The 19034-nt window shown below is 32.9% G+C and overlaps 3 protein-coding genes across 3 annotated transcripts; 1 reads left to right on the top strand and 2 right to left on the bottom strand.

The window, feature by feature from the left end:
- Positions 1–5059: 5059 nt before the first annotated feature.
- OCT59_019376 (uncharacterized protein) lies at positions 5060–7167 on the bottom strand (the record flags this gene model as incomplete). The annotated part of the gene is made up of 8 exons (XM_066143489.1): positions 5060–5221; positions 5389–5556; positions 5643–5915; positions 6029–6159; positions 6221–6289; positions 6644–6812; positions 6988–7087; positions 7154–7167. 8 exons carry the CDS (start codon positions 7165–7167, stop codon positions 5060–5062), a joined length of 1086 nt encoding a protein of 361 aa, XP_066005229.1.
- A 277-nt stretch (positions 7168–7444) lies between these two features.
- On the top strand, positions 7445–7780 carry OCT59_019377 (uncharacterized protein; the record flags this gene model as incomplete). The annotated part of the gene is made up of 2 exons (XM_066143490.1): positions 7445–7516; positions 7589–7780. 2 exons carry the CDS (start codon positions 7445–7447, stop codon positions 7778–7780), a joined length of 264 nt encoding a protein of 87 aa, XP_066005230.1.
- Positions 7781–13000: 5220 nt separating this feature from the next.
- Positions 13001–14171, bottom strand: OCT59_019378 (uncharacterized protein; the record flags this gene model as incomplete). Its single annotated transcript, XM_066143491.1, has 5 exons — positions 13001–13053; positions 13144–13188; positions 13273–13317; positions 13386–13433; positions 14126–14171. 5 exons carry the CDS (start codon positions 14169–14171, stop codon positions 13001–13003), a joined length of 237 nt encoding a protein of 78 aa, XP_066005231.1.
- Positions 14172–19034: the final 4863 nt, after the last annotated feature.

The following is a 19034-nucleotide window of genomic DNA, read 5'->3' on the forward strand; positions in this document are numbered from 1 at the left end:
TAACCCTAACCCTAACCCTAACCCTAACCCCTCCCCAACCCCTAACCTCAACCCTAACCCTAACCCTAAACCCTAACCCTAACCCTAACCCTAACCCTAACCCCTTAACCCTAACCCTAACCCTAACCCTAACCCTAACCCTAACCCTAACCCTAACCCTAACCCTAACCTCCTAACCCTAACCCCAACCCTAACCCTAACCCTAACCTCTAACCCTAAACCCAACCCTAACCCTAACCCCAACCCTAACCCTAACCCTAACCCTAACCCTAACCCTAACCCTAACCCTAACCCTAACCCCAACTCCTAACCCAACCCTAACCCTAACCCTAACCCTAACCCTAACCCTAACCCTAACCCTAACCCTAACCCCAACCCTAACCCTAACCCTAACCCTAACCCCAACCCTAACCCTAACTCAACCCTAAACCCTAACCCTAACCCTAACCCTAACCCTAACCCTAACCCCAACCCTAACCCTAACCCCAACCCTAACCCTAACCCTAACCCCAACTCCAACCCTAACCCTAACCCTAACCCTAACCCTAACCCTAACCCTAACCCTAACCCTAACCCTAACCCTAACCCTAACCCCAACCCTAACCCTAACCCTAACCCTAACCCTAACCCCTAACCCTCCTTAACCCTAACCCCTAACCCTAACCCTAACCCTAACCCTAACCCTAACCCTAACCCTAACCCTAACCCTAACCCTAACCCTAACCCTAACCCTAACCCTAACCCTAACCCTAACCCTAACCCTAACCCTATAACCTCTAACCCCAACCTAACCTAACCCCTAACTAACCCTAACCCTAACCCAACCTAACCTCTAACCCTAACCCAACCCTAACCCTAACCCTAACCTACCTCCTAACCCCAACCTAACTCCTAACCCCTAACCTAACCCTAACCTAACCCTAACCTAACCTAACCTAACCTAACCCTAACCCTAACCAACCCACCCTAACCCTAACCCTAACCCTAACCCTAACCCTTAACCCTTAACCCTTAACCCTAACCCTAACCCTAACCCTAACCCTAACCCTTAACCCCTAACCCCTAACCCTTAACCCTAACCCTAAACCCTAACCCTAACCCTTAACCCTAACCCTCTAACCCTCAATCCCTTAACCCTTAACCCTTAACCCTTTAACCCTTAACCCCTAACCCTAACCCTAACCCTAACCCTAACCCTAACCCTAACCCTTAACCCTAACCCTAAATCCCCTCTAACCCTAACCCTAACCCTAACCCTAACCCTAACCCTCCTAACCCTAACCCTAACCCTAACCCTAACCCTTAACCCCAACCCTAACCCTAACCCTAACCCTAACCCTAACCCTAACCCTAACCCTAACCCTAACCCTAACCCTAACCCTAACCCTAACCCTAACCCTAACCCTAAACCTCCTAACCTCAACCCTAACCCCTATCCCTATCCCTATCCCTATCCCCCTATCCCTATCCCTATCCCCCTCCCTATCCCCCCTATCCCTATCCCTATCCCCTCCCTATCCCCCTATCCCTATCCCTATCCCTATCCCTATCCCTATCCCTATCCCTATCCCTATCCCTATCCCTATCCTCCCCCCCCCCCATCCCTATCCCTATCCCTATCCCCCTATCCCTATCCCTATCCCCCTCCCTATCCCCCTATCCCTATCCCTATCCCCCTCCCTATCCCCCCTATCCCTTCCCTATCCCTATCCCTATCCCTATCCCTATCCCTATCCCTATCCCTATCCCTATCCCTATCCCTATCCCTATCCCTATCCTATCCCTATCCCTATCCCTATCCCTATCCCTATCCCTATCCCTTACTAGAAATTACGGAAATCTATAACTTTATCGAATGCATAAGCAAATAAGATATCGTACATATAGACCCCAACTTCGATAAAACAAATAAATATTTTGTAAATAAATACATATTTTAATAAAGTTTATTATATTTAACGATAGCAATACTAATATCTGTATAACGTTACCGATCTAAAATACGACTATTACTTTTCCTTTTATATGGTAAGTTTTCGGAAAGCTACTTACGGAATGCTAAATTGTTCTATTTTTATTGGTTAGACAGTTCACGCCTGATCGGTTACACCAACTAATAAATTCGTGATCAAAAAATGCTGATCAAACAACCCCGACTAATATATAACGAAGCTTGAATTTTATTTCATACCTCGTGGAAAGCGTATCATTAAAGATTTTTTATTTTCGTAGATGCACGCTTACGTTTTCGAAATTATACAAATTTTTTATCGTACAATGTTAAAAAACTTTAATGTTTATTGTTTTCACTGCGAGGATACCGACTAATATAATTATTACTACTAAGGATGCGAAGGCTTTATAGCCATTTGCGAATTCTACTTTAATGACTCTACGAAAAATTGCTTGGTTTAAGATAATGATAGATCGAAATCATGCGAATTTCTATCCATAATAATAAAACTTATGTTCACGCGTTTACGTTTTATTTCCATATACGATATAACAACGATATAATTAGGGTTGCTTGCCTAAACCTTTTTCAAAATCTTACGATTAGCTTTCCGTCTTAAAATTTTACTATAGATTTATTATAGCTTTCAGCAGAATTTCGCAGTTTCTACGGCATTTATAATAAGTTTCGGCAGTTTTTTAATATAACTTTAATATAGTTTTAGCAGAATTTCGCTTTTCGGCAGCAACGCCATCTCGCCTAAACCCCTAGGGTTTCGGCAAGCAACCTTAGATATAATTATTAAATATTCGGCCCCAGCGTTCCTGCGATTCTACTTTAATGACTTGTACGAAAAATTGCTTCGGCTTAGGATAATTAGTAAAGACGAAATCATGCGTTTCTATCCATAATAATAACAAGTTAAAAAAACCCATGTTTACGCGTATTTATTTTATTTCCATATAAAGCGATATAATTATTAAATATTCAAAAGTTTTTGCGTTACTGCTTTAACGACCTGTATGAAAAAATTGCCTCGGCTTTAAGAAGTAATCGAAATTATCCTTATGTTCACGTGCGTGTTTTTATTTTCTCAACTGAAGTAATTATTACGAGAAAGCTTTCGTGCGCCGCTTTAATGACTGAGTACGAAAAATTACCTGGTTTAATAGCGATGTGAATCGAAATTATGCGAATTTTCCTTATGCTTCACGTATTTGCTTTTTATTTTCTCAACCGACATATTATTACTAAGAAAGCTTCTTCGCTTTTACGAATAATCGAAGTAATTATGCGAATTGTACAAAAAATTTTCTGGTTTAAAATAACGTAAGTAATTATGCTGATTTATCCCATGTTCACGCATTTGTTTTTATTTCTGACTGCGACATAATTATTACTAAGAAAGTTTCTTTTCCTGATTTAGAATAATAAGTAATGTTTACGCGAATTTATCCTTATGCTTGCGTATACGTTTTTATTTCTTCAACTGACATAATTATTACTAAGAGAGTCGCTGCCTGCTTAACGACTAGTACGAAAATTTGCACTGACGTAATTATTGAGTATTCGAAAGTTTCTGTTAACGACCGGTACGAAAAATTGCTTGATTTCGGTTTAAAGAGTTTTTTTTTCATAAATAATCGTCAATTTTTTTTCTTCGGAAATATTTTTTTTTCTTAAATTGTAAAAAAGTCCACTTTTTCAAAAGTATCATTATGGAATCAGGAAATAAATCGAGAGAGTCCTCTCGTAAGAAAAATCGATGGAATTGCTAATCGAAAGTAAAGTTGAGCGATAAGCCAAAGCTGAGCTAGAAACAACAGTAAACCAACATCAACACCAGCGAAACCATCAACGACGGTTAACGTTCTTCGTAACTCAAGAGATAGGCTTCCTGCAAATTCAAAAATCGAACACTGGTCGAATGAAGGGGCTTACCGGGTAAATTTCATATACCCGATAGCCCTATTATACACATTTTAACCTGAATGGCAACCGATTTATCCACCCGATTTCATGACCAGTTCTCGGCGCAGATCAGGTATAAGTCATGTGACTTTCAGGTTAACATAACGGTAAAGTGCTATATACGAATATCGGGAGAATTTCAGCAATCCGATATTCGAACTATTTATAATATTAGATGTATATTTGCTACATCGAAACCCGAAACTTATTATTTATTCATTTATATATACTATATATTATTCATTTATTTATTTATTTAACATAATAACATATATATATATTTATTTTATTATTATATTTTTAAAAATTATATTCATTAATTTATCCTATTCTATCTATCTACATTACGTTGTTAATGGTTTGGAATATTATTCCAGTTGGTTCGATTCCAACAAACAACTATTTTTCCCAAAGTTTTTATGCCAACTCTTCCGAACTATTGCCTACTAATACCAAACGAATTAAGCAAGATGGATATTAGATTGTGGTGGGATAGGTTGATTTTGACTTGGTAAAATTGTGAGTGAAATATTATTTCGTTCTCTATAAAAAAAAAAGAACGTTTAGTAAACGTTCTTAACGAAAAATATTAAAAAAAATAAGTTCGTACGCATGTGTCAATTTCACACTGGTAAATGAAGGGCTACCGGGTAAATTTCATATACCCGATAGCCCTATTATACATTTTCGATTTTGACCTGAATGGCAGCTATCGATCCACCCGATTTGTGACCGGTTCTTGGCGCAAATCATGCATCTTTAATGTAAATTTCGGTTCCGACATCAGACGTATTATGAATATCGGCGGATAGAGAGAAATATCGCGTACCCCTAAATATTTCCCGATTTATCTAGATTTTCTTCCGATATAAGTATAATGTAATTTCTGATATGTTTTATATACTTAATAATCTATATATAATATTAGGTACGATATTTATATCATATTTGTAATTTTTATTAAAAATAAATTGAATTTAAATATTGAATTTAATATTAAATGCCACGAAAGTTTCCTAGTAATAAATAATTAATACAAATTCTAAATCAATAAATTGCTGATCTTTAAATACAGAACGGAAATTATTTCTAACGATCGATACTTTTCGCCAAAAAGACCTTTAAAATAAGTATCTATTCAGAACGGTATGAAGATGAAATTGCCCATGCTGCATTACGAGGTGGTTTTGAATTATTTTCTATATACAATTGATCATTATACCACCTCTTCCTCCCTACTTTTATATTCCGAATACTTTCTCCCGTCAAATCAGCATGTCGTAAAAAATTTCGAATCTATAGATAAAAATTTAATTAGTAAAATGTAAAATAAATATATTTCTTATTTTATGTATATAACCTACCTTACTACGATCTCCATTGTTTATCGTACACGTGAATCACATGGTTTGAATTTTCGTTTCGTGATGGGCGAATATTTCTGTTCTTTTCTTCGTCGCTACTTCTTCGTCTGACTCTGAAATTTCATCCGAATGATAACTTGAGTCATTGATAATCGCTTCTAAGCCTTCAATCCAATCATCCCATGGTATAGAAGGCTGAAGATCTGTTAGCTTCTGATCTCTCCTACTTAACATATGACGAAATCCTCTCTGCCGTCTCTCCTTTTTCTTTTGTAATATAATAAAATAACGAATAAATATTAGTATTAAAATGTAATAAAAAATCAATAAATTAATATGAAACTGATACTCACATCTTTTCTCCTGGTGTTTATACCAGTTCGTCGTTTGTTCACTTTCGATTTTAAAGGATCTTTTGAAACATTGTAAGCATCCCTTCGATGGCGATGAAGATTCTGTAAAACCTTCTTCAGTTCTATATCGGTATACTGAAATTTATTACCGAGAACTCTCTTTATAGCTGGAATGGTATCTTGAGTCACATGTCTTTCGATGTCAGTCCAACGGTTCTTATGATCTATCGTCAAAGAATCATCTAAACCCTTTAGAATTTGGACAATTTCGTCCTATATTAGGAAAAAATTTTAAATAAAGATTAACATGTTTACGCACAAATATCTTATACTAACCCGAAAGCTTTCTTGTATTCGTGATCCATTGGCTCTAAAACTTTCCGGACTTTAGTATATCTAGTTGATGATGGATCAGGAGACCAGGAATGTTGCGTCCTTGGTTGATCTTCCTTTTCTTGACGAAGTCCTCTTACTTCTCTTCCTAAATCCGAGATGGCCGTACGTAATTCTGAAATTTCTGATATATTATTAGTAGCCGAAATACAATTTTTATATCTATCATGTTTTTATGAAATTACCTTCAAGATTTCTCTCTCTGCTCTTATTCCTTCCATGATTTTCTTCACCAACATTACTTTCCCTTCTTTCTTCAATTTAATATCTACATTTAACAGATAATTTCCCGACGAGAAGAATGTGGAGTTCGTTTTCTATTCCTATTTAGTAAGACATCTTCTCGAGAAGCGTATGAAGACCGATTTCTATTCCTGCTTAACGAGATGACTTGCCGATGAGAGTACGGAGAGCGACTTCTGCTTCCATTTAACGAAACATTGCCCCGACGAGAGTACGGAGAGCGACTTCTGCTTCCATTTAACGAAACATTATCCTGGTGAGCGTATGGAGAGTTATTCTGCTCCTATTTAACGAAACATTGTCCCGAGTCCGGCCTCTATTTCTGTTTAAAGAAACATTATCCTGATGAGTGTATGGAGAGTTACTCCTATTCCTATTTAACGAAACATTATCCTGGCGAGCGTATGGAGAGTTACTTCTGCTCCTATTTAAAGGAACATTGTCCCGAGTCCGGCCTCTATTTCTGTTTAAAGAAACATTATCCTGATGAGTGTATGGAGAGTTACTCCTATTCCTATTTAACGAAACATTGTCCTAGAGGACATGGCGAAGACTTCTTTGCTCCTATTTAACGAAATATTATCCTGATGAGTGTATGGAGAGTTACTTCTGCTCCTATTTAAAGGAACATTGTCCCGAGTCCGGCCTCTATTTCTGTTTAAAGAAACATTATCTCGAGTTTGACTTCTATTCATGTTTAATGAAATACTTTTCCGACGAGAATACGAAATTTCTTCGAGTATGAAGAGTCATCTTGATGAGAATATGGAGTTTGACTTTTAACTCTTTTTTCTTGTAACGAAGTTTTTCTATACCATCGAAGATAATCTTAGAATCTGTAATTTTGCATGATTCTAAAAATTTTTTTAACTTACTTGTTTTTGTTCATTGTTGTATAATTAGGTACTTCGAAAAAAAATAATAAATAGATAATATTAGGCAAAGTAAGAAAAGCCGAGGATCTGGTAAGAAAATTAAGAAAAAAGAAAGAGTTTAAATTAGTTAAACTATATACGTATGTAGATCATATAAACGCGTTACGATCATAATTGAAACAAACTAACTTTAAACTATAAATCACAAATTGCTGGCTAAACAATAAAATACCATTATATAATTATTATAATAAATAATAAATTTCTCATTCTTTGTTAAAAGAATTCAAAATGTCTAATAATACAATTAGCGTTCAAAGTGTTCAGAAAACTCCCTATACTCGTCCTCCCCTGAAATCGAAAGTTTGAACCATGCTACTGTCAGGGGTTGCAAAGGAAAAGCAGTAGATCCTAACTAAAGCATCTCACACCAAGAACAAGACTAAACCTCAACGCAAAACTACCCGTAATTTTCCTGAAGCACCAGAAATTCCATTAGCGCCTCCAAATCCAGAAAATGATTTTAATTGTAACGATATGAGCTATAACGAAGAACCGCAAGAAGAGAGCTATCCCTTTTTAGTAAAAAGAGCACCAATTGCTTCTCAAAAAATACAGAAGGTCTGAAACCTCTCTTCCGGAAATAATAAATAAACTATTATCTGATAATGGTGACAATGCATCTGAAGAAGACAATGAAAGAAACTTTCAAGATATTACTTCAGAATATTCATCAGATGATTCAGAAGAAGATTACCAAGAATTTTGATGCACCTGAAATGGAATTAGGAGAAAGCAATTATGGGCATGCTGAAGGACTAGATCACCCTTTTTTGTGGATTGTTGTATGGATCTTGAAGTACCAGGAGAGGTGTCGGCTATCTAACGTAGCGATAAATTATCTCTTTAAATTTTTCCGCTACGTTCGTGAATATAGACGAAAACTTGTTTTCTACATTTCCTACATCTCTCTATATGGCACAAAAGAATCTCGGAATTTGTGCTCATTTGATAAAATATGCGGCTTGTGAAAAGTGCTGTAAATTGTATAAGGTTTCTGATGTATCTAGCAGTAATCCTAACCTTACGCCTAAATTCACGAATTGCATATACCAAGATTTTCCTAACCACCCGATGAGTCACAAAAGAAATGCTTGTGGAACTCCTTTGTATAAGCAAGTTTGTACAAAAAATGGTATAATTAAAAGGCCAAATTTAATATTTCCTACGGTCAGCTTGAAACATCAGTTGAATAATCTATTCAAGCGAAAAGGCTTTGAAGAATCATGCCGAAAGTGGGTTAACCGTCCTTCGACCCAGAGATTCTTACTGATGTATATGACGGGAGAATATGGAAGTCATTTAGTGATGATAATGGGGTAACCTTCTTTCGGCCAGAAACGGCAAATACTCACCTCGGAATAATGCTCAATATCGATTGGTTCCAACCTTACGAAAATTCTCAATATAGCACAGGAGCAATTTATGCCATCATTTGCAACTTGCCCCGAAATGAGAGGTTTAAACCTTCCAATATATTAACATTAGCGTTAATTCCGGGTCCAAAAGAACCAAAATTACATCATCTAAATTACTACTTGGCTCCTCTCATTGATCAATTAATTGAACTATGGCATGGTATAGACTTATCAGAAACTTTTGGTAATCCCAATGGTGAAAAAATTAGAGGTGCTATTATATGCTGTTCCTGCGATATACCCGCTGCAAGAAAACTTTGTGGGTATATATCTGCAGGAGAATTGCATGCCATCGATGTCTTAAACATGCCAGTTTTGATGATAGGAATCAACCGAATTTTGGAGGATTAGCCGATATAGATAGCTGGTTTATAGAAAGAAATGTTGAGGAAATTAAAATAATGCACTTGCATGGAAAAATTGCAAAACACAAGAGCAACGTCGGAATCATGTATCAAAAACCCTGGTACGATGGTCCGAAATATATCGATTACCTTACTTTAATCCTGTACGTTTTCTTGTAGTGATCCTACGCACTCGCCTTTTCCTAGCATTCTAATTGTCGGATCGTAATGAGCTCATTGGATTGAAGAAGGAAAATTAAACCCGGAAAACCTATTACTTATGCAAGAAAGGGCCAACCGAATCCAGGTACCAGCGGATATTGGTAGGCTTCCGAACAAAATGTCAACAGGAGAAGGCTTTTCTGGGTTTTCGCACTCAGCGGAAAACATTTATGTTAATATATGCAACGTCTATTACCTGGGATCTTTTGAAAGAGCCAGATCGAAGAATTTTAGCAAACTTTGTGCGTGCTTGTAATATTTTGGTATGCAGAATAGTATCAAAAAATAGTCTTATAGAAGCTCACCAACGTTTCGCTGGAAATGGTTAAAGAAATTGAGAAAACTTACGGGCCTAAAAAAATTTCTCCTAATTTGCATTTGTGTATACATTTATGCGAACGTTCATTGGATTATGGCTCATACTCGTTCTGGTGCTACTCAATGGAACGAATGAACGGGTTATTGGGTAATTTGATCATCTCCAGATACCAATAATCTATCATAATATACTGTATATTAATATTATTCTATCACATTTTTAGGATCGTTACATAACAGTCGAAGAAAAATTGAACCAGAACTTATGAAAATTATGCAAAATAATACCATTCTTGATGAATTAACATCTCACGCTGATCAAAATCAACAGCTTCGGGAAAGTCTTGAAATATTAAAGCTTAATGATTCGGTTGGAAGCCTTCTACGTACAGCGACGAAGACCACCGAACGTTTCGATTATTATCAGCAAATATAGAAGAAGGCGCAGCTTTTGGTACTGAACCATTTCCGGGCTCTTTTTAGGTCCGTCAAAAAAGATATATCTTTACAGCAAGATATTTTACTTTTATTGGCAGAATTTTATCACAATACGTACGATAAAAATTTTGTCACACTATCGCAACTTCATAACGCTCCGGACGGATCTATTCCAATTCTTTCGAAAGTCAATCAATTTAGCCGATTAAAAATTGGAACGGAAATATTTGGGTCAACATTGTCTTCCCAGCATGCAAAATCAGCAAAGATTTTGGCACGCTTTATCTTAAGCGATAATTCGTCGATACATATCCCGGCCAGATTCAATTTTTTTTTGAACACACCATTTGGTTACCTGAGGGTCCCTAAAACACATTATTTAGCCTTTGTAAGATGGTATAAGGCGGCTGAAAACCACAAGATAAGGTTTCACTGTAAGATAGATAAAGATGATGATAAATCTTGTAATATTGAGTTGTGGAAAGCAGAATTTTTTGAAATGGGACGATTGCATCATTCCCATACATAATATTTTATGTCGATTTGTTTCAGGAAGTTTCGAAGTTGGTCAGAGAAATCCAAAAAAATATATATCGGTTATTCCAATAAATAGAAAATTTAATATTTAAATATTGTTTCGTTAAAAATAATTATTTTTCACAAAAAGAAAAAAAAATATTGTCTCGCAAAAATATATCACAAAATATTATTTTTTCTCACGAAAAGAAAAAAAAAATTAAACAATAATGATGCAATTTTTTATTGTTTTACAAAATTATACTGGCTAATTTTATATCGTTTCACAAAAAATACTAATAATTATTTTTCTCACACGAAAAGAAAAAAAAATTTTAAAATAATTATTTTTCGCATAAAAAAAAAATATACGGATATATTTGATATATTTAAATAAAACAAAAAATCGATAGACCTATGAAAGCTTTCCGATTGTGCATATACTATATCAAAGACATATCGGCTAACTGATAGCTTTTCACAAAAAACCTGATTTTTTTGTATTACGAATATTACAAATATCAGTTTCTATGTAATGTAATATCATACTTAATTAGTATATCGATTCTTGCCTTATATGTTTAAGAAATATCAGAAAATTTTCGATTTTCCGATATGATCCGATATTTATTTGATGTTTCATATACCGATGCTTCTTTATTCGACCAGTGTCATCTTGAGCGAATTACCTACAAGAAAACGAAAAAAGTAACGTTAAAAATGTTACAAAAAAAAATAGAAAAACCCTTCTATTTACCTTTCGTCCAAAGTCCAGTTCGTAATCTTGTCTGGCGTTCCTACTAAAAAAGAAAGAAACGTTAGTACGTTTCTTTAAAACAATTAAACACCATACACCGCATTATCCCATATACCTAAGTCCAGGTTCTCCCAAATTCCTAGGAGTCCGGTAATCTAAAAAAACAAAAAAGAAACGTTAATACGTTTCTTTAACATAATTAAACACCAACGCTATACACTTCCCCATATACTTTACAGGGTTCTTCCAAATTCCTAGAGTCCGGTAACCTAAAAAAATGAAAAAAAGAAACGTTAATACGTTTCTTTAATACAATTAACGCCATACACTCCTCCCATATATTTTACCGGATTCTTCCAAGTCCGGTAACCTAAGAAAATGAAAAAAGAAACGTTAGTACGTTTCTTTAACACAATCAAACGTCATACGCCACCCATATATTATACCGAGACTTCCAAGTTCCTAGGAGTCTGGTAACCTAAAAAAATTGAAAAAAGAACGTTGATACGTTTCTTTAACAGCCCCCATATATCTAAATCCGATTTATTGAAAAAAAATATTTAGTTTCGACAAAAAAACTTACCGAATTTAAATACCGAGCTCAACAAATCCTACAAAAAAAAAGAAAAAGAAACGTTAAAACGTTTCTTAATAAAAATAAAGTTTCGTAACGATTTTCATTACGAAACTTACCATTTCGACCTTAGAGTACTGGAGCGGCGGAGCCTACAGATTCTACAAAAAAAAATAATAAGAACGTTAGAAACGTTCTTTGAAAAATAAAAAAAATATTGAAAGTTTGAAACTTACCCTCTCTTAGGCCTTAGCATCCCAGTCCGGTATAAAAGTCGAAGGGAGCCTACAAAATAAATAAAGAAACATTAGTAACGTTTCTTTAAAAAAAAATAAAAAAAAAAAGAATCGAAGTTTCAAAACGAAACTTCGAAACCTAACCGAAATCCAATATCCAGAGAGTATCTACAAAAAAAAAGAAACGTTAATATAACGTTTCTTACAAAAAAAAGAATAAAAAAAAGATTGTTTCGCAACGTTTAAACTTACCGTTTCAAAACACCGAGCCGAACACTTGAACCTACAAAAAAAAGAGAGAAACGTTAATATAACGTTTCTCAAAGAAAAAAATTTTTTTAAGTTTCGTAACGTAACTAAACGTCGTGAAACTCACCGTCATTTCGAATTTCACAAGGCCGAAATACTTGAACCTACAAAAAAAAAGAGAGAAACGTTAATATAACGTTTCTTACAAAAAAATAAATAAAAAATAAGTTTCGCGTTGTGAAACTTACCATTCGAGGTTTGCCATTTCGAAGCTCCCACTTGAACCTACAAAAAAAAGAGAGAAACGTCAGAATAACGTTTCTCAAACTCTCAAAGAAAAAAAAAATTGTAAGTTTTGCAACGCGTTGCGAAACTTACCGTTCGTTTCGTTGAAAAATGAAAAAAGATATTTCGAAGTATACTTGAAGTATATCTTCGAAATGTCGAATTTAATTTCGTCCGTCTAAGGAGCCGCCCAAAAGAAACCGAACCTAAAAAGAAAAAAAACGAAACGTTAATAAACGTTTCGTTGAAAAAAAACAAAAAAAAAATATATTTCGAAGTATACTTCAAGTATACCTTCGAAATGTCGAGTAAGGAGCCGCCCAAAGAAGTCGAACCTAAAAAAGCAAAAAACGAAGCGTTAATAAACGTTTCGTTGAAAAAAAAACCCCAAAAGAAAGACATTTTGAAGTATATATACCTTCAAAATGTCTTATTGATTTCCGTCCGTCCAAGAAGCCAAGAAGCCGCCCAAAGAAGCCGAACCTAAAAGAAAAAAGAAACGAAACGTTAATAAACGTTTCGTTAGTCGAAAAAACAAAAAAATAATTATTTCGAAGTATACTCGAAGTATACCTTCGAAATATCGAGTTCCGTCTCCAAGGAGCTGCCCAGCCGAACCTAAAAAAGCAAAAAAAACGAAGCGTTAATAAACGTTTCGCTAGTCGAAAAAATAAAAAAATAAATTATTTCGAAGAAGTATACCTTCGAAATGTCGAATTCCGAACCTATACCTTCGGCGTTCTGGACCTAAAAAATAAAAAAGAATATTAGTGCTAACGTTCATTAAAACAAATAAAAAAAAATTTTTTGCTTACTCCGGAAGACTGGAACTAATTTAGATACCGGTATATGTCTTCGGCTTCCTTAAAGTCTCCAAGAGTCCGGCATTTCCTTCAAAAGAAAAGAAGTCCGGAGACTACTAAAGTGAAACTTTTTAATCCGTTTCTGCATGTTGCAGATTATATTCCGAACATTGGACGAGCTTGCCAGAAGTTAGAAATTTGATTTCGAGTTAAATATTTGGTTCTTCAAAAGGTGTGATAAAAATTTATTTATTTAAAGTATTGTAAGAAAAAAGTTAAAAAAAATTAACTTTAAAGTGTAAAAAAAAAAGTTTATCAATTAAAAAAAAGATCGAAGATTTTTGTGGGAATAGAAATAATTACATGCCGTAAATTATTCCAATGACCTATCAGACTACTGATAGGTATAATAAAATTTTCTGATATTTTAATGATATGTCTTTAAAAAATCAGATTTTTTTCATAAAATATTATTAAACATTTCGGATTACCGATACTTGTAAATGTTTAATATTGCCTATCATGCCATATCGGGTTTCTGATTATTTCCTGATATTTGACCAATACGTTATTACCCGATATTTCATCATTTGACCAGTGGAAGGTATTCGCAAATATTTAAGAAATTAATAAAATTATCTTATAATTAATATTTATTGTAATTATGGTAGATCGATTAACAAAGATTGAAAATAAAATCGATACTTTAAGTAAAGAAATACACGAGTTTAAATCCGAATTAAAAAATTTACTTTCTGATAAAATAAATTTGTCATCAAGCGTTAAAAAATCATTCATAGTGGTAGGAATATCTTTGAAATATTTAATTTTATTATTTATTTACATTGTAATTATTTTGAATTTCGACTAATTTTAGGATGTTGTGAAAAATGTTTCGAAATTATTAATAAAAGTATCAATTTACCTAACAAAAGATGAATGTTATGGAGCGGTTGAATGATATTTAGTAACGTTCTTACATTTTTTTTCTATTTACAAATACCATTTTCTCTCTTTTTATAATAATTATAATCAATTATATTAATAGTGTTAATAAATTTTGTAAGTAATTTTAAATTTTTTGCCTATTATGTTATATTGCATTATTATAAAATAATTTAGCATTTTTGGTTAATTAAAAGGTTTTAGAAGGCTATATAAAGTTTTTCTGTAAATATTGGAACGTTTAGAATTATTTAGATTTATTGAATTTTAACGAAACTATCTAACTGTATATGCTTATTTTTATAATTTTATAACAATAGATATTTATGCTTCAAAATAAGTTAAGAGCTAAGTTAAAAAATTAAATAAGTTATTTAACAGGTATGGTGTTGCTTAGACTAAAGTTTTATCAAGTTTAAATGGTTATTTTAAAAAATTCTAAACATTTTTATAATAATGATATTGACTCTGTATTTATTTTCTCTTTATTTTTACAGAAATTCTATATGAAAATTTGGAATTTTTATATTATAAAATTGAAGCCTTATGAGGATTTAATTTGTAATTGTATAAAGGAGAGATTGAAATTATAAAACAAATAAAATTTTAAATAAAAACTAATTTTTTTGCGGAGCAAAGATTTTTTTCATTTATTGTCACATGACTGTTATAATATTTGATTGGCCAATTTTGTTTATTTTGATCATATGACCAATAATCATAATCAGTTAAAATTGCCTGTCTAAACTTCTCTATGATTAGTTTCTCCAAAATTTTACTATAGTTTTATTATAGTTTTAGCAAGGTTTTGGCAGTTTCAACATTTATAATAAGTTTCATCAGGTTTTGCTTTTCTCCAGAGTTTCACCAACTTTTTAATAAGACTTTCATATAGTTTCAGCAAAGTTTTGCTATTTCAGCATTTTGCCAATTTGCCAAAACCCCCTAGTTTCTTCAGCAACCTTATAATCAGTATTTGAATTTCATGCATAATCGAGCTGCATATACTATTTTGAAAACGGTGATAAATAAACCGAAAAAGAATGAAAAAATTTCTGAAAAGGAATAAATAAAAAAAAACAATAAAAAATAAAAAAAAATTGGGTTAACAAACCAAAAAAGAATAAATAAAAAAAATTTTGGTATAAAAAACTGAAAAGAATAAATAAAAAAAGGTAAAAAACAAAAAAAAATTTCAGTTTATAAAGCTGAAAAAAAGGAAAATAACAGTAATAATTCAGTTTAAAGAAACTGATAAAGAATAAAAAATAAAAATAAAAGTATTTATCAATCGGCAATTAGATCACGTGATATGTTGATACTGATTATTTTTCTTCCCATATTATATTATGATGCTAATATTAATTTCTAAATGCTTTTTTAATAATAAATCTAAATACTTTATTTTACACTAAAAAATAAATACTAAATTAAAGTATTTTTTATGCATTTTTTTAAATAGTAATTATAAAGTATTTATAATTAATATTTTATTTATATTATAATATAGTAATAAATAAATACTTTGTTTAAATACAAATAAATACATATAAACTATTAATACTCAATAAATATTGATTTTTAATATTTATTAAATAATTGCGCTTATTAAATATAGGCTAAATGATTTTTCAACTTCATGATGAACTGCATTATCTGAATCTTGGAATGATAAAATTCATCAAGAGAAGTACGGAATTTCTGGGATCAGCAAAAAATCTCTGATCTTGATAATAGGTTGGAAATTGTATCAAAGGAGACCAAATTACAAATGGCCATTTCTGATGTGAGTTTTTATTCTATTTTATATTATTTAGGTGGGGAAGGTCTGTTACAGTCCGGTTAAAGTCCTAGGACAGGACCTGGAAAACTATATATAAAGGTTACTGCCAAAAAATCAAAAAAAAATAGGAGTGCAAACCATAATATGATTGGTTGTTTTGGCTGCGTTTACTCATCCACGTTTCTATTTCAAATATAGTAATAAAGGTTTGCCTAAGAAAGGAAAGATTTTCACAAAAAAATTCTTATTGTTGCGAACCAACACGTGACTTTTACTAATTAATTTGGCGGTGACCTTTTTGAAAATTAATTATAGCCTCGAATCATGTTTGGCGGTAACCCCTATTAGAAGTTTTCCAGGTCCTCCTAGGACTTATTGGTCCTGGTACACGGACAGACCAGATTTAGTCAAAGACTAATACCTTGGACTGAGTCCAGACTAAGTCCGAACTATTGCTTTATTATATTTTATTTAATAAAAAACTTATAAAAATAGGCCAATTTTTTTTATTTTTTATTTTTTTAAACGTTTATTAGCTATTATTTAATTAATCAGCTGATCTAATGTTGATCATAATCATATATTATTATTATTGTAATACCGTTAAGCCACATTAATTTTTTTCACACACAACACAACGAAACTATTAATTTTTTCAAAATTATTTCTCCCTTTGCGGCTACTTCCAATTCCTTTCTCAAGCCAGCTTTTTGAACACAATAAAGCGCGAGCTGTTTCTGGAAGCATCCTATTATTCCTTGTACGGGTTATAGTATTACTTGCTACAGAGAAAGCTTGTTCGCATATAACGACTGGTAGCTTGAATAGACAAATAATCTCGTGCCATTGCTCCCAATGCTGGAAATTCTCGAAAATGAGTTTTCCACCATAGTAAAGGTTCAACATTATCATCACAATGGTAGTTGCAGACAAGATACCGATCAAGCTTCTTCATAAATTCCAGACGAACCCCGATCTCCTTACTGATCTTTCTGTTTGTGAATCTGAAATAGCCAACCGTCTTCTCTTCAACTGATGGAAATATTCACGGTTGCTTACTGTTTCTTGATTAGTAGTATTAGGTAATGATGTTAGAAGTGGTGATACATTATACTCGGCAAAGTGGCTTTTTATTGCATTTACTGCATTTGTTGATTCTTCTCCTGTTGCAAACAAAGTAAGTTTAGTACGTGGATCTAAAATTGTAGCTACTATAGTGGATGAATCCACCACTTCCCAATACTGTTTAATTTTTTCAAGGATTGATGATGCCATTTCACTCTGACTAAATCCTTCTTCTCCAATATAATCATCTAGATGCTGTTGAATCCCAAGAAATAAGAACCTAATACACAGGCAATCTCGATAAATCGGATCAGTTGGTTCCAGTAAAAATATCCGATATAACAAGACATCCGATATATCGAAAAAATCTCGCCAAACCGGATTTATATAAAAATATATGAAAAATCCGAAATACCAAGAAATCACATGATTTTTCGTTCAAAATTTTCAAAATTTTATTCAAAAATGAATATAATTTTATTATTATAAAAGAACTATCTGTCATACATTAAAATCAAAATATTCATTTAGTTTACTTTGCCTTTTTTCATTTATATTATCAAAAAAGATCCTTTTTTTCAATTTAATTAAATTTTTCATTTCTAAATTACCAATTTCTAAATCTTTTTGTTGAATATATTTAATTACATTTTCAATGCTATTTAACGCAACTATTGTAGAGATTTCATCTGCTCATATTACCTCTTCAATTTACTTCATTTGTTAAAATACAATGTCAACAATTTCTTGTAATGATAATTCCTCTTCAGCAGATGCTCTATTATCAATATTCATATAGTCATTCACAGCTAAAGGATCTACGAATCCTAACTCATCAATTAATGATTGTAATTCATGTCCAATATTATCTTCTTCATAATCGGAATTGTCTGAACATTCAGAATCTTCCATATTATTATTGGGAAGGATTCCAGCTTTAGCCCAACTGTTAAGAATTGTTTTTTTAGATACTTTTTTCCAGGCATCAGCAATTAAATTGATTGAATCAAAAATATCAATTGGGGGTGGAATGGGGTCTCCCTCTTCATAAAAATCATAAGCTTGAATACGATTTTGACATAGCAATTTGCGATATTGTGCTTTTAAACTATAAATAATGCCTTGATCTAATGGTTGAAGAAATGATGTTGTATTTGGTGGTAAAAAATGAACCTTAACATTTGAAAGACTATTGATGTTCTCAGATTCATGACATCTAGCATTATCTATTAGTAAAATAATATGCCGATTTTCTCTAAGCATTTTGGAATTTAATCTTTCAAGATAATGTTTGAAAATACTTCTTTGCATCCAAGCTTTAGAGTTCCAATAATACCAAACAGGGAGAGATCTTTTTTCAATTCCCTTTAATGCACATGGTGTTTCATATTTATGAATAAAAACTAAAGGCAATCTTTCATCACCAGAAGCATTACAAGTTGCCAAAATACTAACACGTTCTTTAGGACGTTTTTTACCAAGTACAGGATCATGTGCTATTGTTTTGGATGGTTCTAAACGCCAAAAAAGAGCAGTTTCATCACAGTTCCAGATATCTTTTAGTTCATATGCTTGAAGAATTTCTCGTAATTCAGCTCTCATTTGTGGAAGTTCATCAATAGGAGCACTGCCAGCTTCTCCTTTTTTTTTATATGTATGCAAATTATTTCTCTGTTTAAAGTTGCTTAACCATTCTGCAGATGCTGAAAAGTTGGTGATATCAAGTAAGTTAGCACACTCTACTGCTTTTTGTTGGATAATAGGCCCATTTATAGTTAAATTTCTTGAAATTTGTTGATCAACCCAAATGCTCATTACTTCTTCTAGTTGTGGATAAACACTAGATTTTTCACGAAAATTATTTGCAT

The sequence above is a fragment of the Rhizophagus irregularis genome, chromosome 29 (assembly GCF_026210795.1).
Source record: "Rhizophagus irregularis chromosome 29, complete sequence".
In the NCBI taxonomy this organism is placed as follows: domain Eukaryota; kingdom Fungi; phylum Glomeromycota; class Glomeromycetes; order Glomerales; family Glomeraceae; genus Rhizophagus; species Rhizophagus irregularis.